Source organism: Heterodontus francisci, chromosome 25 (genome assembly GCF_036365525.1).
Source record: "Heterodontus francisci isolate sHetFra1 chromosome 25, sHetFra1.hap1, whole genome shotgun sequence".
NCBI lineage: Eukaryota > Metazoa > Chordata > Chondrichthyes > Heterodontiformes > Heterodontidae > Heterodontus > Heterodontus francisci.
This window is the reverse complement of record NC_090395.1, coordinates 64044071-64066386: the sequence shown is the minus strand read 5'-3', so window position 1 is coordinate 64066386 and position 22316 is coordinate 64044071. Positions and strand designations below refer to the sequence as shown.

General features: G+C 42.4%; 1 protein-coding gene across 2 annotated transcripts in view; it reads right to left on the bottom strand.

Moving 5' to 3' along the window:
- LOC137383936 (solute carrier family 26 member 9-like) overlaps window positions 1–22316 on the bottom strand; it is a 107881-nt gene that overhangs the window by 19512 nt on the left and 66053 nt on the right. For both annotated transcript variants that reach the window (XM_068057347.1, XM_068057348.1), the window contains exons 12-19: window positions 21693–21770; window positions 20306–20401; window positions 18982–19088; window positions 13491–13560; window positions 10705–10797; window positions 8288–8398; window positions 7289–7561; window positions 2916–2970 (exon numbers count right to left, since the gene is read on the bottom strand). In XM_068057347.1, coding sequence (XP_067913448.1) covers window positions 2916–2970; window positions 7289–7561; window positions 8288–8398; window positions 10705–10797; window positions 13491–13560; window positions 18982–19088; window positions 20306–20401; window positions 21693–21770 — 883 coding nt within the window. The remainder of the gene's footprint in view (window positions 1–2915; window positions 2971–7288; window positions 7562–8287; window positions 8399–10704; window positions 10798–13490; window positions 13561–18981; window positions 19089–20305; window positions 20402–21692; window positions 21771–22316) is intronic.

The following is a 22316-nucleotide window of genomic DNA, read 5'->3' as shown; positions in this document are numbered from 1 at the left end:
TACTGTAACAGCGTAGTATTTCCTGCCCCCCACCAACATCAGGAACTGTTATAACGTAACTATCAGGAAGATAGTATTGACATAGGTCACCTCCAGAAATGGGTTAGTGCACTGAGATTCCCAAAACCTACTTTGCCAAGAGCTCTGGAACAAGCATTTGATGTTCCTGAAACTGAACTAAATGGTTGTTCCCAAGCACAGTTTCCAAATGGTGAAAATCTGTGAATAAATATAACTTATAGAGCCAAATTATAGTAATAAAGTGCCAAGACATTTCCAATGTAGCAAGGCACATGTATTTACTACATAATGTATAAATACATAATATTTATTCCATCAATACTTCTTCAGTAATATAGGTTATAAACAAAGCAATAAATGCTAATACTGCGATCAAAGGTGTTTAATCAAAGTGCAGGAGCCATTTATTGCTGAGGAGCCCTCTGATAAAGCATAGTTAATGGCTATTATATTATTTTTAGCAATTCAAGCAAGTTTAAAATCGAAACCTGCTAACATGTCATAAATTCATTGGCATGAGAAGGTCAAATGCCATGTTGCTAAACAACTTAACAGTCATATAGCTGGGTTTTTACAACTTGATTGGCCCGCGATTAAATCGTATAATTCGGTATACAGCATCTCCTTTTTAAAAAAAGTTGAAATGATCACTATTTCCTGTGTGTTCACTAGCTCAACTCTGTTGTAATTGACCTGGTGTGCTCCATTGCTTCATACTGTCAGTGCTTAGCGACAAAGACAAATTTCAGATCTCCCTTGCAAGATGTGGTGAATGTTGGTGTTAGAACATTTTGCTATTTTTAATCCCCTGCCTATTGATGCACGTGGCTTCTTTTTATTTGTTGTCAGGATGACATTGGCAAGGCCACATTTATTGCCCATCCTTGAGCTAGTATCGAGCCCTTCTCTTGAATTGCAATTGTTTTTGTATTGAGAGTCAGCCACACAATGTGAAACTGGAGTCACCGATGGGTCAGACTGGACAAGAGTGGCAAGTTCCCTTCACTGAAGGACATTAATGAAGCAGTTGGAGTTTCATGCCAAACATTTGTGACCTTTTTTTTTGTTTCTTGGTGCCAGCTCACAGATTATCTCGTTTATATAATCAAATTTCACAAATCCACAAATGAAAATTTATGATGCCTGAGTTTCTAGACCAACATCATAACCATTACCCTCCTGAACCAAAAGATGGACAACGCTTGCCACAAAGCAAGTTCCTGGTCTTATCAATGAGGAGTGGAGGCCAAATGCTTCCCCACAGGGAAGGTAAAAAAAACATGAGGGATATTCTACTTCCACAATGTGCCTTCTCCTACTGAGTAGCCATGGCAGACCCCAACTTCCAAGCCTCTATCAATACTGCTCTAGATGACTAGTGACTGCAAGACAGTCTCCTTCCTGTTTTCTTTCCTTCCTGGGGAGAAATAGTTGGCTTCTATTCAAATGGTCAAAGTCACTGCATAGCAAAGTCACATCCTATCACTCCACAGTACCAGAAGTTGATGCTTCAATGTACTACATAGCTTTGCCATTGCTATTTTATTTATTATTAAATCTAGATAGCTCCCTTCTGAACATACACCCATTGCACAAAACTCTGTCTAATTCAGAAATTGCTGAAAATACTCAGCAGGTCTAGCAACATCCATGGAGAGAGATCTGAAATGTTAACTCTGTTTCTGTCTCCACAGATGCTGCCAGACTTGCTGAGTATTTCCAGCATTTTCTGTTTTTATTTCCGATTTCCAGCATCTGCAGAATTTTGCATTGGTCTCCCTAATTCAGCACTGATTAGCACCAAATTGACCACCTGGCTCATTGAGGCTGCAGGCTGTTGTGGAAGAGGAAAACTGTCACATCGATGTAGTTGAGAGTGCTGTACCGAGCTTGGGTTTAGTCCTTTTGTTTGAGAGGAGTACAGGAAACATCTACAAAGTGACTCCTGACAACGCTGAGGCCAGCTGATGTCATCAGAGTGCTCCAAGCTGCGCACACGTGCAAACGGTCTTCTGCACTCTAAGATGCTATGCATGCGCAGCGTATGTCTTGCCTTGCCAAGTCTAACTGGCACATGCACAGGAAAATGTTAAATGGTGCATGGGCAGAAAAAAGCTCTCCCCCCCACCCCCCCACCTCGGCTACTCACTCCGGGCCTCTCGCTCCTTGCTCCCCCACCCCCCCCCAGTTCTCCAGCCACTCGCTCCTCCAGCCTCCCGCTCCCTGTTACCGCGCCGCCCCCCTCCCGCTGCTGTCTGGTCGCTCACTCCCCGCTTGCCCCCCACCGTCCCTACAGACGCTAGCTCTAGGCCGTGGGCTGCTTCCCTCCTCTGGGTGCTATGTAGGAGAGAGTGGCCGAGAGGAGGGAAGCGGTGCGGCCAGCGGGCTAGAGCTAGCATCTGGAGGGATGGGCGGGGGGTTGGGTGGTTGAGGGGGCGATGGGGGGTAGCGGGATGGCACTGAAACCTCACAGAATTACGCAGGGTGTGCAGCACTGTCAGAGGTGCTGTCCTTCTGATGGGACTTTAAACAGCGCAACGTTCTCCGTGTATCAATCATGTCCATTGTATGCTGCCATGGGTTGTTGTTTCTCTGTGATAAATTGAGCAGCGCCATCTTTAATCCTGGCAGCTGCTCGAACGCCGCAGACAGTGACGTTTAAGTGGATGAGGCTACATTTGTGCATGTGTTAGTATAGCGCCACCTAGTGGTTGCGTTGTCAGCAAACGCAGCCAAATATCTAACTTCAACTGGGAGTGCTTGGCAACATTTCAGGACGCACAGAATGGGCATCCTCGCCTTCATGAGCACACATCAAATCTGCTAAATGTTAATCAATGCTACGTCCTCATTAACATTTTAACTGATTGCATTTTAGATGTAAATGGTCTCACCTCGTACACCAGCCAGATAAATAGTTACACCAATCTTCTTGTAATTTGAACACATCTGTGCAAACAAAAAGTTCCAAAAAAAATCAAAAAAGGAAATTCTGCAGAAGGATGATAAACAATCCAACATGGAAGTACAAGCTGAAGTGACTTTTTTGCCGCCCAACTTCTTTTGTATTTTATATCATCATTATGTCTTTTCACCTTATTCCCCCCTCAACCAATCCCAACAAAAAAAACATTAACTGGTTATTCATCACATTGCTCTATGTGGAGTCCTGCTGTGCACAAAATGGCTGCTGAAATAACATCAGTCGCTGGGCATCAAAATAATTAATTGTATGTGAAGGGCTTTAGTTGTGATAAAGCACTATATAAATGATCATCTATTTGCCTTTTATATTACATTCAAAGTTCTATATTATTGAAGTTTGTTTCAGTAAAACTCAATGAATAAATTGAAAAGCCTTACAGGATGTTTTAATTGGCCAGGCATCACCAGAACACAATAAATATGAATCACTAAATAGACTGTTTGTTAGAGAAAAAAGTTTTCAACGTTAAGCATGGTCATTGGTCAATAATCTTTAGTGAAAGATGTTAGTAGACAGCACAACAAAAGCCATTTTCTACTGCACCAACCAATGCAACCCTTTTCTTTGTATTTACCTCTATCCTCAGGATGATTTTTCCTGAATATTTTCCTGTGTTTACTTAAGTCTGAGTGCAACCAGAAAAAATCTGGAGAGATTCCTGGGGTTAAGAGAGGGTTTAAAGGAAGATTTCTACCTGAAATTCCTGGGAGGGGAGGGACAGGGTAGGAATTTAGGACAGATTCTACTGGATTACACCTATTTACAGTATCATTTAAATTCTAGTAGGAGGGGCTGTGGGCAGATGTTTCTTCCATTGGTATAAGAACATAAGAAATATGAGCAGGAAAAGGCTATATGTCCCCTCGAGCCTGCTCCACTAATCAATAAGGTTATGGCTGTTTATTTTGTTCATTTCGTGGGATGTAGGTGTCGCTGGTAAGGATAGCATTTGTTGCCCCTCCTTAATTGCCCTTGAGAAGGTTGTGTGTGCTGCCTTCTTGAACTGTCGTGTAGATGCCAGTGTTGTAGTTGTACTGGAACAGCTTGGCTAGGGGTGCAGCTAGTTCTGCAGCACAAGTATTCAGTACTATAGTCGGAATTTTGGCAGGACTCATAGCCTTTGCAGTATCCAGTGCCTTCAGCTGTTTCTTGATACCAAGCGGAGTGAATCAAATTTGCTGAAGACTGGGATCTGTGATGCTGGGGACCTCAGGTGAAGGCCGAGATGGATCATCCACTCAGCACTTCTGGCTGAAGATGGATGCAAATGCTTCAACCTCTTCCTTTACTTCAACTCCACTTTCCTGCCCTATCTCCATTTCCCTTGACCCCCTTACTGTCCAAAAATCTATAAATCTCCATCTTTAATATACTCAACAACTGAGCATTCATAACCTTCTGGGGAAGAGAATTCCAAAGATTCACAACCATCTGAGTGAAGAAATTTCTCCTCATCTCAGTGCTAAATGGCTGACTCCTTATCCTGAAACTACGGCCTCTAGTTCTCGACTCTCCAGCCAGAGAAAACTACTTCTCAGCATCTACCCTGTAAAGCCCTCTAAGAATTTTATACATTCCAATGAGATCATGAGATTAAATGAGTGTATCTGGGGAGTTCCAGGTTTCTCCAGGAATTCCACCAGTTGCTAGATCTCCAAGCAACTCACTGAGTGAGTCCCGTTGAGACCTTTACTAGATTAAGGCAAACAATCAGGAGGGAATCACCTACATTTAGCCTGAAAGCAATATGGCTGTGCTTGGAGCTGAAATGTCTTTTTTAAGTTTTGTCTTCAGCTCAGAATGGGCCTTTGGGTACCTAAGGCAAAGTGGCTGTGGGCCACTCTTCCTTCCAAGGGCATATTGGCGTGTGAAATGTGCCTTGCAGATATGATCCATCCGTTCTAGCCTTGCAAATGACTCAATCCTTGCAAGTAGGGTTGGAGTTGATGGCTTTGGCCAAAGATGGTCAGAGGTTTCATTCTGCTAGACTTGTGCTAGTGGAGCAGATGGCTATGAATTTCAACGCCTAAGTATTATCCCACCGGAGTATACAGCGCAAAAAATTAGAATTAGAATTTTAGAATTAGAATTAGAATTAGAATATTACAGCGCAGTACAGGCCCTTCGGCCCTCGATGTTGCGCCGATCATCTGACCTACACTATTCCATTTACATCCATATGTCTATCCAATGACCACTTAAATGCCCTTAAAGTTGGCGAGTCTACTACTGTTGCAGGCAGGACGTTCCACGCCCCTACTACTCTCTGCGTAAAGAAACTACCTCTGACATCTGTCCTATATCTTTCACCCCTCAACTTAAAGCTATGTCCCCTCGTGTTTGCCATCCTCATCCGAGGAAAAAGACTCTCACTATCCACCCTATCTAACCCTCTGATTATCTTGTATGTCTCTATTAAGTCACCTCTCCTCCTCCTTCTCTCTAACGAAAACAACCCCAAGTCCCTCAGCCTTTCCTCGTAAGACCTTCCTTCCATACCAGGCAACATCCTAGTAAATCTCCTCTGCACCCTTTCCAAAGCTTCGACATCCTTCCTATAATGCGGTGACCAGAACTGCACGCAATACTCCAGGTGCGGCCTCACCAGAGTTTTGTACAGCTGCATCATGACCCCGTGGCTCTGAAACTCGATCCCCCTACTAATAAAGGCTAACACACCATATGCCTTCTTAACAGCCCTATTAACCTGGGTAGCAACTTTCAGGGATTTATGTACCTGGATACCAAGATCTCTCTGCTCATCTACACTACCAAGAATCTTCCCATTAGCCCAGTACTCTGCATTCCTGTTACTCCTTCCAAAGTGAATCACCTCACACTTCTCCGCATTAAACTCCATTTGCCATCTCTCAGCCCAGCTCTGCAGCCTATCTATGTCCCTCTGTACCCTACAACACCCTTCGACACTATCCACAACTCCACCGACCTTCGTGTCATCCGCAAATTTACTAACCCACCCTTCTACACCCTCATCCAGGTCGTTTATAAAAATGACAAACAGCAGTGGCCCCAAAACAGAACCTTGCGGTACACCACTAGTAACTAAACTCCAGGATGAACATTTGCCATCAACCACCACCCTCTGTCTTCTTTCAGCTAGCCAATTTCTGATCCAAAGCTCTAAATCACCTTCAACCCCATACTTGCGTATTTTCTGCAATAGCCTACCGTGGGGAACCTTATCAAACGCCTTACTGAAATCCATATACACCACATCCACGGCTTTACCCTCATCCACCTGTTTGGTCACCTTCTCGAAAAACTCAATAAGGTTTGTGAGGCACGACCTACCTTTCACAAAACCGTGCTGACTATCGCAAATGAACTTATTCTTTTCAAGATGATTATAAATCCTGTCTCTTATAACCTTTTCCAACATTTTACCCACAACCGAAGTAAGGCTCACAGGTCTATAATTACCAGGGCTGTCTCTACTCCCCTTCTTGAACAAGGGGACAACATTTGCTATCCTCCAGTCCTCCGGCACTACTCCTGTCGACAATGACGACTTAAAGATCAACAACAACGGCTCTGCAATCTCCTCCCTGGCTTCCCAGAGAATCCTAGGATAAATCCCATCTGGCCCAGGGGACTTATCTATTTTCACTCTTTCCAAAATTGCTAACACCTCCTCCTTGTGAATCTCAATCCCATCTAGCCTAGTAGGCTGTATCTCAGTAATCTCCTCGGCAACATTTTCTTTCTCTACTGTAAATACTGACGAAAAATATTCATTTAACGCTTCCCCTATCTCCTCTGATTCCGCACACAACTTCCCACTACTATCCTTGATTGGCCCTGTTCTAACTCTTATCATTCGTTTATTCCTGATATACCTATAGAAAGCCTTAGGGTTTTCTTTGATCCTATCCGCCAATGACTTCTCGTGTCCTCTCCTTGCTCTTGATAGGATTAATTTTGTACTACCAGAATGGAAGCAGGATCAGAGATAGATCTACAACATTATAACCACAATTCTCAAAGCCACCTGATATTTATGTCTTCAGTTTTCTCTGAGAATGATTAGGCTTTTTTTGTAGGCTGTGAATTTTTCTTTTAGAATTTGTTCCTTCAGTTTTCCCTATCATTCTCTCTAACTGTTTCCCATCTCCTTGTTGGGTTTCCTGTTTCCTTATTCTCCTTTCCTTATGCAAACACCGAATAATTTCCCTATCAAACACAAGGGTTCCTGCAGACATAGGAGCACAGTGATAGGATACAGCAGTACTGGAATTTCAGTTGACTAAGGTTAATATTTACCTTTCCTAGTACTTTGATTCCCATAAGATCCACAAAACAGACTCCACTCATGTCCAAGATAAGAGTGTGAATGTCAATTATGGGATGTGCAAGTTTAATGGGATCTTCAGCATTCTCCAGATCTATTGTGGGTTTCTGCGTTCCCTCGTGTAACCCATTTGGGGTATTTACTGTGATGTAGGATATTCTGGGAGCTTCACCCACTGAGTTATTATTACAGTCCATGGATGTTTCAGCTTCCACCTCTTTGACCAGCTCCTGTAAAGACACTTGCTGTAAAAGACAAGAGAAAGGAAGAAAAGTTTAATAAAACAATAAAAACCCTGAAAATGCTGGTAACACACAGCTCCTGTGGACAGAACAGATCAGTTAATGTTTCAGGCCTTCATCAGATCTGAAAACGTGAAGGATGAACAGACGCTTTATTGGAATCAGAACAAAGGACTGGAAGAGGAGAAGGAAGAACTCGATAAAGCAAGAAGCAGTAGAATGGCTTGTAACTGGCTTAAAATGAAAACAGGAGATTATTAGATGTCTGTGGACGTTTTACATCAGCCAACAGATTTGTTGTGATACTTCCTCCCTGTCTGTTTTCACCCCTCCTCTCCTCCTCCCACTCTAATTTTAGTTAAATGTGTGTTCATTATTAAGTTTTTCAATCCTTACTAAGTTATGTACACCTGAACTGCTATTGCTTCTGTCCTCTCCACAGACACTACATCAACATGCCATTATCTCCATGCTGGCAGACTATCAGGCATCCCCCTGCTCCTGAGAAAAAGCTAAGTCCTGAAGATGTTAAATTTTCAACAACTTCAGATCTCAGTTTCCTCTGATGCTGATGGGCCTGCTGTGTATTTCTCCCATTTGCAGTAGTTTTTCTTTTTAATGTGGAAAGAGTTGGTCACATTGGCTGTTACAGAGATCTGGATGTTTGTGTAGTTGATTGTGCAACTCTGCTTGACAGCTGTCTATTGGTGCTATTGCACCAGTTCATACCTTGGTACCAAGACTACTTGGCTTTCTGCTGTCTATTTCTTGTTCCTCCTTTTTTGCCGCTTTGAGGTACTTCTTCTTGGCTAATAAAACCTTCGCTGGGTCAAATCCCGACTGTAAGAGAGAAAGAATCATCCAGCTGTGTCTTGGCAAGAAGAAATACCTTGCGTTTCATAACAAAATTTATCTTGTTAATGCTCACTATCCCTTACACACACTCATGCACAAACACCCATTAACACACACACACACACACACACACACCGAAACATAGGAGCAGGAGCAGGCCATTCAGCCCATCGAGCCTGCTCCGCCATTCAATATGATCATGGCTGATCATATACACACAAGAAGAGATGTCCTGTGCTTCATAAGAGAATTTATCTTGTTAATGTTCACTACCCCTTACACACACATGCACAAACACCCATACACACACACCGGAATACACACACAAGCACACATACACAAACGCTATCAGGATAGGCTGTCAGTACAATCCAAAGGAATAAGATGAGTTTTGTTCTGCAAATGAATGTATGCAAATCAAACAAGGATAACTGAAATCTTGTGACATAAAGTGGTTTTGGGCTGTCCAAGATTTTATTTTATGAAGGCTCTAAAGATTGAGGATTTTTTTCTTGGAACAGATGTGCAAATCTAATAAATGCTTTTGAAATTGATGGAGGTTTTGAGAGGTTAAATAGTGGAAGATTATTTGCAGTAGTTGATGCATTGGTAGCAAGGCATAGATTGAGCATTACCACGCAAACTAAGAAGGAAGTTAGAAGAAGTTTTTCACATGAGGTGTTAGTAAAATGCTTTCTAATGAGAGGCTGATAGTATACATCATTTACAAGGGAAGTGGGTAGGTATTTGAAAAGTGAGAATATAAAACAGTGTGGAGAAAGACATGGGAAAGGGATTAGAGGAGAGAACTCCATTTGAAGAGCTAGGGTTAAAGTGCAGCGGGCTAAATGGCTTTGTTCTGTACTGTAAATTCCATGATGATTGAGTATATTAGTTCATAATATCAGCTGTGACTCAGTGGGTAGCATTCCTGCCGTAAGGTTGTGTGTTCAGGTTCCACTCCAGACTGGGAAACTAAATATCAGCTGACACTCCAGTGCAGTAATGAGGGAACGATACACTCTTGGAGGTGCTGTTTTTCAGATAAGAGGTTAAACCAAGGCCCCGTCTGCCCTCTCAGGTAGACATAAAAGATCTCATGGCACTATTTCGAAGAAGAACAGAGGAGTTCTCCTGGGTGTCCTGGCCAATATTTATCCTTCAACTCACATCACTAAAACATATTATGAGGCCTTGCTGAGTGCAAATTGGCTGCCATGTTTCCTACATTGCAACAGTAATTACACTTGAAAAAATACTTCATTGGCTGCAAAGTGCTTTGAGACATCCTATAAATGCAAGTCATTCTTTCTCTTTTTTATTTATGTGTTATCCTCTCATTGGAATTTTTTCCATGAATTATGCAACTAGTTGACTTTTCCTCTGTTTGCTGTTTGTGATGATAAAGCAGAGATGATATGATTACCTCAACTTTTTTAGCACCAGTGAATTAAGGAAATGATCTCCCATGGTTATGCTCATAGCAAGTTGGAGGATTTTCTGTTTTGTAATGTCAGGGTGTTGATGTCATATATGGGATAACATCAGGCCGATGATATACAGTGAATGAAGAAGTCAAATTCCACTATTAGTACTTAGTATTCAAGATTCTTTCCTAGTGCTTTGGGGATCAATTCCACAACTTTCTCCATTTATTGTGTGAAAGCCATAAATGCTTGTCACTTCCTATTAGCTCAAGTGAGGAACTGTGGTTTCCACAGGGAACGAATGCAAGGGAACAAGGGGTCATAAGCAACTAAAACAGAAGAACGAAGAATATAAACTCAAATATTCTTTCAGGTGCCCCAAGTTTCGTGCAAGTAACTTGAAGAAATCCTAAAGGACAAATTCAAAAACCAGTGGGATTGAATAAATTCTATAGGATAGCCAATCATAATGTACAGACAATACCTCAAGGCAACATGTAAAGGATCTTGGAAGCATTTCCAGATGTATAATATTAGGGTTGGGTAAAATGCCATGCTAAGGAAAGGGAGCATCACATAAGATATACGATCAGTTAGGGATTTTGCAGTTTTAATTCATTCACTATTGGAGGTGACAAGGAGGACCTTGCAATCCTCTCAAGATCAAGTAGGTTAGGTAGAGTCCATGAGAAGGCTGGGAAAGTGTGACTGGTATCAACAGCTCAAGTTCAGGATCACAAACAATTTATGTGATGTTTATGATGCTTCCTGGGTTTTTAGAAAGCCGATGTTCCTATGTTTTGAATTGCTGGAACTTAGATTTCTTTTACAAGTTCAAGATTAAAATGACTGGAGACATTTTACCTTCTTAATCACTTTTTTCCTGAAAAACTCCACATTTGCAAAATACAGCGGGGAGCAGTAGGTTATGATTTTTATTCCACTGATTTCTTTTGCCTGGAAGAGGAATGCAACGATTATTCAGTTACTAATTAAGGATTTTTTTTTCAATTGGACAACAGCAGTTCAATGATTCATTCATAAATGTATTAATAATTTATTAATGATAAATAAACTAAGTAATGGAATATATTTGGGAGAATAAATAACATTGTTGGATGTGTAAACCACTACTAAAAGCAACTATACCATACTCCAAGAATCATTCCTTTATTATTAGTTCATGGGATGTGGGCATCACTAGCAAGGCCAGCATTTATTGCCCTTTCCTAATTGCCCTTGACAAGGTGGTGGTGAGCCACTCTCTTGAACTGTTGCAGTCTTTATGGTGTAGGTATTGTTATTAGCCTTTTTCATAGTGAGTTATTCGAACTGGGGGGCTTTCTAGGTCATTTCAGAGGATGGTTAGGAGCTAACCAGATGGTTGTGGGTCTGGAATCACATATAAGCCAGGCTGGGTAAGGATGGAAGATTTCCTCCCTAAAGGGCATGAGTGAACCAGCTGGGTTTTTAAGATGATCTGGTAGTTTCATGACCACATTACTGATACCAGCTTTTTATGCCAGATTTATTTAATTAACTGCATTTAAATGCTCCAGCTGCTGTGGTGGGATTTGAACTCATATCTCTGGATTACTAGTCCAGTTCTATGACCGCTATGCTACTGTACCCCACTAAGCAATCATCACCTGACTATTGTGATGAGATTATTACTGATGGAGTTTGTTACATTCAGCATATCCAACAGATCAGAGAGTGTAACAAGGCAATAGCAGATCAAGGGATTCTGATAACATCATAAATCAAAGGTTGTGTTCTCAAGCCCTAACCCCAAAATAGGGCATTCTTTATAAAAAGAGAAATTATCTTTTTTTTGTGAAGAAGTTTTAACTGAGCAGGGTGATAATGTCCGAGATTCAAAAACAGATTTTATACATGAGCCCAACTGTACTGGCTCACACTTTCGCATTTGATCCACATTGCATTGAAGTGAATGGGTAGTGTTGAAATGGACAGCAGGACCTTTTAGTCCATTCTCTTGTGCTTTTCCAGATTTTTAGGATTCATGATTTTCTCCTCTTATCTGCACAGTGATAAGCCTGGAAATTTACTATTGGTGATGTTAGTGGACAAACACTTAACTCGGTGGTTCTCAAGCTTTCTCGTCTGTGGACCACTTAGACCGAGGCAAAAGACCCCTGGACCCACCAACCAGTCCTACCCCACCCTCTTTCGCTTGCCACCACAGAAAAACTCATTAGAACTGATATGAACTCATGGAAACTATAAATATTTTGCTGCTTTTTCACTACTAAATGTAATAAATTTACATGTGTTAATTTTTTTAATTAAATATCATTAGTAAATTATTAATTCATGCCAGGAACAAAAGTATAGACATTTTCATATTATAAATAGTAATACAAGAAAACATGTTTATTTGAAACATTCTAATATGTGTTGTAAAATCATCACAGTAGTCTTCTTCTGAGAAACCAGTACTTACCTTACATCTCTATTAATCAAACAAAATCAACAGTTACATAAATCTTGCTAATAAAACTAAATTGTTGTTGCTCATGCTTATGAGGACTCGTGCCATGCAAGTGGGAGCCTGTCTGGTTGTGTGATGTCACTCGAGTGGCGGGGATGAGGGTTCTGGCCTGTTGTCACAAATAGCCTCGGCCATTAACATATTGTTTGCCTTTGCTCCATGACCTCCTGGTCGGTTATTCTCTGTGACCTTGTCCTATCTACACCGTCTCCTTTGTTATCTATTGCCCCACCCCCACTTTAGTTGCTTAAAACCTTTCACATTTCTAATATGTGCTAGTTCTGAAGAAGGGTCACTGACCCGAAATGTTAACTCTGCTTCTCTCTGCACAGATGCTGCCAGACCTGCTGAGTATTTCCAGCATTTCTTGTTATTATAGAAAATACTCAGCAGGTCCTGGCAGCATCTGTGGACAGAGACCGAGTTAATAGACAGGAATTTCCCAGCCCTGGGATGGCGGGATGGGAGACATTAGGTGGGGGGGGGAAACAGGAAAATAACCGTAAGGTATCAGCTTCCCGATGTATTTCTGCCACTGAGGAAGTTTCCCAGTGTGGGACTGGCTGATGATCAGCAACCCGCTGAATGAAGGTGGGCAGCCAGTTTAAATAATTAAAGGCCCTATTAAGGGCAATTTTTCCAGGCCGCCAGCATATTTCCTGGCACGGAGCAGCCCCCTGCCGTGTGGGGAGGCTGCTAGCTTCATGGCTCCACAGAATTTTAATTTAAAACTTTCCTCTTTGATCCATTGATCTCTGAACTGCCTCGCAACGCCCACCACTCCTGGTGGGGTTACTGAGGCTCTAAGAGATGCTGGCCATATGATTAGGCCGGCAGCGTCTACATCCCGGTGACTACCGAGGCCGCCTCCGGGAAAATAGCTAAGACGTTCCCCCTGCCGGCAAGTGCAGGCTCAGGGCTCCCATTTTGTCCTGACGTCGGGGTCCTGAAACCCATGGCAAAACCCTACCCAATGTTTCAGGTCTGTGACCTTTCATCTGATGAAGGGTCACTGACCTGAAACGTTAACTCTGCTTCTCTCTCCACAGATGCTGCCAGACCTGCTGAATATTTCCAGCATTTTGAAATAAATAACACTCACCCTAGATATCATTGCATTAATTAACATCCTTACCTTTTCATACACCTTGGGATTTCTGTAAATATCAGTGGCTCCTATCTGTCCCACGAGATGGCCATTGCGACTGGAGAGAAAGGCACAGGGAGAAAAACATTAGCAAAGATGAGAATGGCTCTCTGTGTCTGAACACTCCTGTAATATCCACACTAAAAGGAACAACATCCGTAGCCCAAGACCTAAATACAACAACATTTCTCCGTAATCTGTCACATGCTTTCAAAAAAAAAATCTTGCATTGATATAGCAACCTTGGGAGACCCCCAAAGTGCTTTGTAGCCAATGAACAACTTTTTGAAACATAGTCATTGCTGTAACAGAAGAAACGCGGCAGCCAATTTGTGCACAGCAAGGTCCCGTGAACAGCATTGTGGTAAGTGACCAGGTAATCAGTTCTGTGATATTGGTTGAGAGATGTTGGTCAGTACAATGGGAGAATTCTCCGACTCATCTTTGAATAGAATTATAGTCCATCTGAGCGGGCAGGCGGGGCTTCGCATTAACATCTCATCCAAATAAACAGCACCTCCAGTACTGCAACACTCCCTCCATTCTGCACTGAAGTCTTAGCATTGATTATATGATTTAAATGTCTCAAGAGGTGAGATTGCGATTGCTGAGCCAAGGCTGACACCAAAAAGCTTCATCCTGACAAAATTCCCATTTCAAATCCCCCTATCCCCATAATTTCATTACTGGTTTCTTACCAGGGAAGCAGACATTCTCCTATGTTTAAATTTAAAAAGGAACTTCATCTTCTTCTCCCATTTCTCAGATTCTATCAACCATTTTCCCTCATTATAGATCTGAGTGCTAGACTTGCCAGAAATGGTGCTCTCCAATAGCTACTCATGTGAAGCAACAATAACCACATAACACACAAGAGCGGCACAGTGGCGCAGTGGTTAGCACTGCAGCCTCACAGCTCCAGGGACCCAGGTTCGATTCCTGGTACTGCCTGTGTGGAGTTTGCAAGTTCTCCCTGTGTCTGCGTGGGTTTTCTCCGGGTGCTCCGGTTTCCTCCCACAAGCCAAAAGACTTGCAGGTTGATAGGTAAATTGGCCATTATAAATTGTCACTAGTATAGGTAGGTGGTAGGGCAATATAGGAACAGGTGGGGATGTTTGGTAGGAATATGGGATGAGTGTAGGATTAGTATAAATGGGTGGTTGATGTTCGGCACAGACTCGGTGGGCCGAAGGGCCTGTTTCGTGCTGTATCTCTAATCTAATCTAAAATCTAAAGACTACTCAGCACTGAAGCAGGTAATGAACATAATTGCAGTGTCATCATAGAAAAGCAGCTGGTTTGGTGGTTATCCTGGTTTATACAGTAGAAACAGGGAGCATTGCCAGCATATTATTACTTCACAAAGTAATTTCCTCTATTGCGCAGTACACAATTTAAACAAATATCTTTAATGTGTATTCTTGCTCATGCGAAGATGGGGGAATCTGATGGTGTTTCAGTGACTTGGCTTGATTGATACTGGAATGTGCTGCTAATGTTCTTTAAAGCTTTGAGATTTCACCCAGATCAAAGGACCCAATTTCATTGCATTGTTTGCTGATTGCTAATAAAAATTAGCTTCTAAAATTCCTACTGAATTCCAATCCATTTTATTTTAAATTCGCTCTCAGGATGTGGCCATCCAGCAAGATTGGTGGTGACGGGCCTTCTCCTTGAGCCACTGCAGCCCACATAGTGTTTGATGCAACTTACTGGTTTGCTAGGCCATGTCAAAGGGCAGTTAAGTGTCAGCCGCGTTGGTTTCGGACTGGAGTCACATGTAGGCCAGACTGGATAAGGGTGGCAGGTGACCCTTACTGTAAAACCTCAATAAACCAGTTGTGCTTTTAAAATTTGATAGCTTCATGGGCATGCTTACTGACGGTTTTTTTTTAAAATTCTAGAATTTAATAAAAATTCTCAAACTGCCATGGTAGGACTGGAAACCACATTCTCTGGATTATTAGTTCGGGCCTGGAGTCATAGTCCAGTAATATAACCACTCCCCTACCTGAAGCACCTTAATTGTACAATGCCATGAGGTATTTTATAAGAATGTGACTGGACCTGACTAAGCAGAGAGATGGGGCACTGTGGGCTTGGAGTCATCTTGTTCAAGAGTAAACACCTTCACAGCAACTGTTCCTGTTTGTCAGTGGAAAAGGTTAATTGAGCTGGCTCGCATACGAAGCCAGTCAGAATTCCTGACTCACCATCGGTCTCTTTCCTGTATGTGGTGTGGCATCCCGCTGCCGTTCTGCTCCATCACTGCTGCTCTACAGGACGCTTATTGTTTCGGCATATAACATAGTTTCCCCAGTCGCTGCTTTCCTTGCCCATGACACAATTTCTCCTGGAACTTTTCCTATAGGTCACACCGATTCCCCCCGGTATTTTTCCTCTGCATCATACCTCAGTGCTTTTCCTATACATCACGCAGTTTCCCCCCCAGTATTTTTCCTATACATCACTCAGTTCTCTCCAGTATTTTTTCTATACATGGTACTGTTCACCCCAGTATTTTTTCCTATACATCACACAGTTCCCCCCAATACTTTTCCTGCACTGAAACAGCTTCAAGCCAAATACACCAAAGTAAGGATGCAAACAATTAAATTCTTCTGCTGATATTTTATGAAATAGTTATAAAGCTTTCAACCCATAAACAAGTCTGAACAGTTTTTCTCTGCCTATAACATCATCAGAGGGCTTCCATCTGTGGAAACAAAATCGAGGCTAATTTGGAGTCTGACAGAAAAGAATAAGGTGTCATAGCCAGGCGATTCTGTATCTTTGCCATTTTCCTTCCTTTATTTTTTTCTTTATTCATTTCTTGGGATGAGGGCATCACTAGCAAGGCCAGCATTTGTTGCCCATCCCCAACTGCTCTTGTGAAGGTAGTGGTGAGCTGCTTTCTTGAACCGTTGCAGTCCATCTGGTGTGGATACATCCACAGTGCTGTTAGGGAGGGCGTTCCAGGATTTTGATCCTGCGACAGTGAAGGAACAGGGAGCTATTTCCAAGTCAGGATGGTGTATGACTTGGAGGAGCACTTGAAGATGGCGGTGTTCCCATGCGTCCGCTGCCCTTGTCCTTCTAGGTGGAAGCAGACTTAGTTTTCCTCTAATGTACAGGAATTCTGAAGATACAAGGGCATTGAAATGCCTCAAAGGCCATAAAAAGTAGCACTGGGACCCTCATTTTAGAATAATCTAGCAGAGATGGAGGCCACTTGGCCCATCATGCCTGTGCTGGCTCTTTGAAAGAGATATCCAATTAGTCCTACTACCCTGCTCTTTCTCCATAGACCAGCAAAGTTATCTTTTCTAAGTATATATTTAATACGCTTTTGAAGTTACTATTCAAACTTCTTCCACCATGCTTTTCGGAAGTGACTTCCAGATCCCAACAACTCGCTCTACCAAAAAAGATCTCCTGATTTCCCCACAGGTTTCTTTCTACAATTATCTTTTGTCTATTGGACAGTTCCTTCTTATTGGGTCTCAATGGATCTCATGACGTTATGCAGTAGTCTGGCCAGCTACATGTTGACTGGGAGCAACATATTCGCTGAGGTTTCTTTTTGAAGCCAGCAAAAATAATATGAGTTCTCAGATCAAGCTGATATTTTTTCAGCTTGTTGCCTGGTTTGTAGTTACTTTGTATTTTATTGTAAGGATGCAAATTATTGAAGAAAGGAGTTTGTGTCTTTATTCTACATATCACCATAAGGATTAAATAAACAAACCAGAATCTCGGTCAAGTCTGAAACTGCACATGAGGCAGAGGGGACCTGGACAAGCTATTTGGTCGTCCCAGTGTTTCCTTTGAAACTTTTTCCAAAGTAAATGTGCCTGTTTCATACTTTTTCATTTTGTTTTGATGTCTGGCAGATTAATTTTATGCAAAAACAAAGTGTTAAAACAGCTGGCACAACTATTATGAAACGGTATATTTTTGTGGAACAAAAATTCCAGGTTGTGAAGAAATGAAGGAAAATACAGAGGAAACCACATCAAGTTGGAAATGTTTCAGCTGTCGCTATGAGCTCTGTTTGAAGTTTGCTTTTGCGGGACATTAGCCCCAAGTACCAATTTCATATCCATTAGCAGCAATTGCGTACGAGACAGTTTGTCCAGCTGGGACATTTTGTTGAATATGTAGAAGAATATACCAAACCCCAAGTTGAGTTCCATCACAACTTTGAGTGTTTTGCTTGATTGTTGATGGGAGATCAGTGCCACATCTCAGGGCCATTCTCTGCTAACTTGACAAGGTTCATTTTCTTCATTTTCGGGATGTGGGCATCTCTGGTAAGGCTGGCATTGCTAGTTGCCCTGAGAAGGCAGTGGTGGGCTGTCCTCTTGAACCACTACATTGGTGGTTTTGTATGACTAAGTGGCTTATTAGGCCACTGCAGAGGGCAACTGAAAGACAACCACGTTAGTGTGGGACTGATGTCTAAAATATAGGCCAGACCAGGCAAGGTCAGCAGGTTTCTATCAGTAAAGGATATTAGTGAGGCAGTTGTGTTTTCAACAGTCCAGCAAGTTATTTGACCATAGTGAGGGGAAGGGGAGTTAAGAACATAGGGACAGGAGGGATATTCCGCCCTCCAATCCTGTTCTGCCATTCAGTAAGATCCTGGCTGATGTGCATCTTAACTCTATTTACCCACTTTGGTTCCAAGTCCCTTAATACCCTTACCTAACAAAAATCTGTCAATCTCAGTTTTGAAATTTTCAATTAAGCCCCAGCCTCAAAAGCTTTTTGGGGGAGGGAGTTCCAAATTTTCATTGTCTTTTCTGTGAGGAAATGTTTCCTGACATCAGCCCTGAATGTCCGAGCTCTAATTTTAAGGTTATGCCCCTTGTGCTGGATTCGCCCACTGGCAAAAATAGTTTCTCTCTATTTATCCTATTCTCGTTATGGCTAATCCTCATTCTAGCCCCATCATGTGCACAAACACACGTACATGACTCAGGATGACAAACAGGAGCCGAATGAGGACCGAGCATGCCACGCTTAAATAAGACAAACCCCCGAGATGGGCTCTTTTTCATTAGCATTGAAAAAGAATATTTGGCTCGGGGAAACAGGCCGTTCCACCAGCTAACTATCCAGCTCTTTCGGCAGTGGTTTTACCATCAATGTTAGGAGTTGGGGGGTTAAATGATAAAAGTAGATGTTTCCAGCAGCCACTTCTGGTTTAAAAAAACAACAAACGTGGTAGGAATCACTTAGTTGCCCAAAAGAGCAGGTCTTGACCAAAGTGATTAAAGGGAGTGTAATGCCCCACTTATACAACAGCGTTTGGTGTCCACAGCAACTGCACTTCTCTTATCTTTCTGTATGCTGTTTCATTCACTTCAAATGTCCAAGACCTTTGAGCTTAATTATGAGATCCAGACCTGAGTGTTTTCTTCCTGATTGCATAAATTGAGTTTTAAGAACCGATGAAGATTGCTAACATACTTACAATTGTGTTTGAAACACAACAACCAGCGCCGAGAATCCAACTCCAACAGCCACACCATAGGGCAAACCGAGCAGAAATGCTGACAGGAAACTCACGATCCACACGCACTGAGGCATAAAGAGAGGATGTGTAAATTGTACATGAAAGAAGCAAATGTTCTCCACAGAAACAAAACCAATATTACATCTGAAAAGACCCAGTGGGGGTCTGTTAACAGCTATTGCTTAACATCACTTTCAGTATAAAGAACTTCAAAACCGATGAGGTTGACCTAAGTAAGCCATTTGTAATGTTTGCTGCAGATTCATATCTCTGGCACTTTCGTGTGGGTTTCCTAGTTTTCCCAACTTTTTTCCCTACCACAGTTTTCTTTACCACATCTATTTAGCAACCCCTCACACTGTTCTTCTGTGCCAATTTTGGTTTCCAGTCTTCTCTCTAGAAGCTGCTGATTCATGCTGAGGGCACAGTTCCATGGGTGCCAGCTGCTTTTGTGTACCTCTCCTAAGCAGCCATTTTTCATGCATGAGCAGCTAGTATTGGCAAGCTATTTGACCGTGAAAGGCAGCACATTTCATGCCGAGTGTGCCCTTAACCAGTGTTCACACCTGCTCACCTTCCAGCAAGGGTCACTGCGTAGCCATCAGGACATGGCCGATTTTTCATGTCCCTCTCTCTGTAACCTCCTCTGGCCCTCCAGTCCTCCGACAACTCTGCACTTCTGCAATTCTGGCCTCTTCTGCTTCCCCAATTTTAATTGCTCCACCAGTGGCGGCTGTGCCTTCAGCTGTCTATGACACAAGCTCTGGAATTCTCTTCCTAAATGTTTCCACCTTTCCATCTCTCTCCCTTCTTTTAAGAAGCTTCTTAAAACCTACTTCTTTGACCAAGCTTTTGGTCAGCTATCCTAATACCTCCATATGCGGCTTAGTGTCAAATTTTGTCTGATAATGTTCCTGTGAAGCACCGCAGGACATTTAATTACATTAAAGGCACTATTTAAATTCATGATGTTGTTGCTGTGATAATCATGCAACTTAGTGTAGGTCAGGAATCAAACCTTGGAAGTGGAATGAACTATTTGGTGCCATAGTTTCTGTGCATTTTGTAAGTGGACCCTCTAATTCTAATAGATTTCATTAGACCTTTGAGTATCTCAGTTTTCAAAATGCATGCAAGAAACCTGGGCTCCTAAGCAGCATGTTAGGGCAGAGCTACTGGGAGTTGCATGTGCAAGAGTGTGCTTGTACACGCATGTGTTGACACACCGCAATTAACATGTTACTTGTGGTTCTCGTACTTATAATAAGAAAACGCCACTCACACAGTCCAGTTTGCTTTTCTTCCACAGGTAATAGGGGTCTGTGACCTGCATCAAGGTGTTTTTCAGGTTCACTGCTATCAGCGCTCCCAGCACAGCCTAGGTACAAAAGGAAAACACATCTTATGTATTTAAATAATATCAAATGCTGCTGTATTTAAAAAAAAAGGTAAGGATTATGCAGCATCAAACGGTACTCTAGAGTAGACCCTTTCCTTTCGTATGCTGTCATTTCCTCCCCAGGTTCCTGGTACCCCACCTAGGCCCCCTTTAAATCACATCGATATGCAGAGATGAGGGAGGCTATTTGGCCCATCTAGTTCATCCCACGGTAGGAGTCTGACCACCTCTTGAACGACTTCAGAGTTTTGTCTGCTCTACTTTACCCAGAGTCCATTCCAGGTGTTTGTCATTGTTTGACCAGTTTGCACCTATGTCCTCTTCTCCTACAGTCAAACATTAACTTGAAATTGTGCTCAGCATTACTCTTTACAGCTTTGGTTCATTGGTTGCACTCTCATCTCTGAGTCAGAAGGTTGTGGGTTGGAGCCACACTGCAGAACATCCACACCTGAGAAGTTGATTTGTCTGTTCTCTCTGCAGATGCTGCCTGACCTGTGCAGTGTATCTGGCATGTCCTCGTGCTGTTTAAGCACATAATCTAGGCAGACACCGAGGGGATGCAGCGTTGTCAGAAGTACCATCTTTTGAGTGAGGCGCTAAATTGATGTTGCTCCCTCAGTTGGCCGCAAGGGCCCAATGGCATTACTTGGAGAAGATTAGTGGATTCTCCCAGTGTCCTGGTTATAAATTAGCCCACAACAATAGCAGTAAAAACAGATTATCTGTTATTTGCCACATTGTTGTTTGTGGGACCTTGGCTGTGCACAAATTGGCTGCATTCCCTACATTACAACAGTCACTACACTTAAAAAAATAATTATTTTGCAGTCAAGCATTTTGGGAGGCCCTAAGGACATGAAAAACATTATAGAAATGTATGTTCTTCCTTTCCACTGTATGCATCACGATGTAAAATAATGGGGCAGCACAGTGGCGCAGTGGTTAGCACCGCAGCCTCACATCTCCAGCGACCCAGGTTCAATTCTGGGTACTGCCTGTGCGGAGTTTGCAAGTTCTCCCTGTGACCATGTGGGTTTTCGCCGGGTGCTCCAGTTTCCTCCCACAGCCAAAGACTTGCAGGTTGATAGGTAAATTGGCCATTATAAATTGCCCCTAGTATCAGTAGGTGGTAGGGGAATATAGGGGATGTGGTAGGAATATGGGATTAGTATAAATGGGTGGTTGATGGTCGGCACAGACTCGGTGGGCCGAAGGGCCTGTTTCAGTGCTGTATCTTAAAATTTAAAAAAAATTAAAAAGATCTTACCTTAGGAAGTGGCTGCAAGTATGTTCCCAAAGCCATGAGTACCACAAACACCACAAGTATTACAAACAGACTTGCAAACTGGAAAGAAGAGATGACACATCATATCACAAGGTGCATTTTGAAGGCCTGCAGCCAAGGATAAATATTTATTTTGCACTCTCAGTAAAAGTGACAACAAACTAAACTTCTATGTTAATGGATTGTTACAGGCAGTCACAGACATCAAAAAGACCAGCCAGTGCGCAGCTGACCTTAGCGGTAGCAGATGGCCTGTTTTGACAAGTATCTGCATTTGTAACGTTCAACATTGGCATAATGGCTGCTCAGCTCATTCTGATGTACCTGAGCTCCAATAATATATAATGAGGGAATTTGTTTCCGCCAGCACACTAAAAAGTACAGAAAGAAAATTAAGTCTCATTTAAGTCACAGTCAGTGTGTTGAATAAATGAGCCCTGTGCAAACAGTATACATAGAATCAGAATGATTACAACACAGGAGGCCATTCAGCCCATCAAGTCTGGGTCAGCTCTCTGCAAGAGCAACTCACCTAGACACACTCCCTGCCCTTTTCCCCATAGGCCTGCAAATTTCTTCTCTTCAGATATTTATCCAATTCTCTTT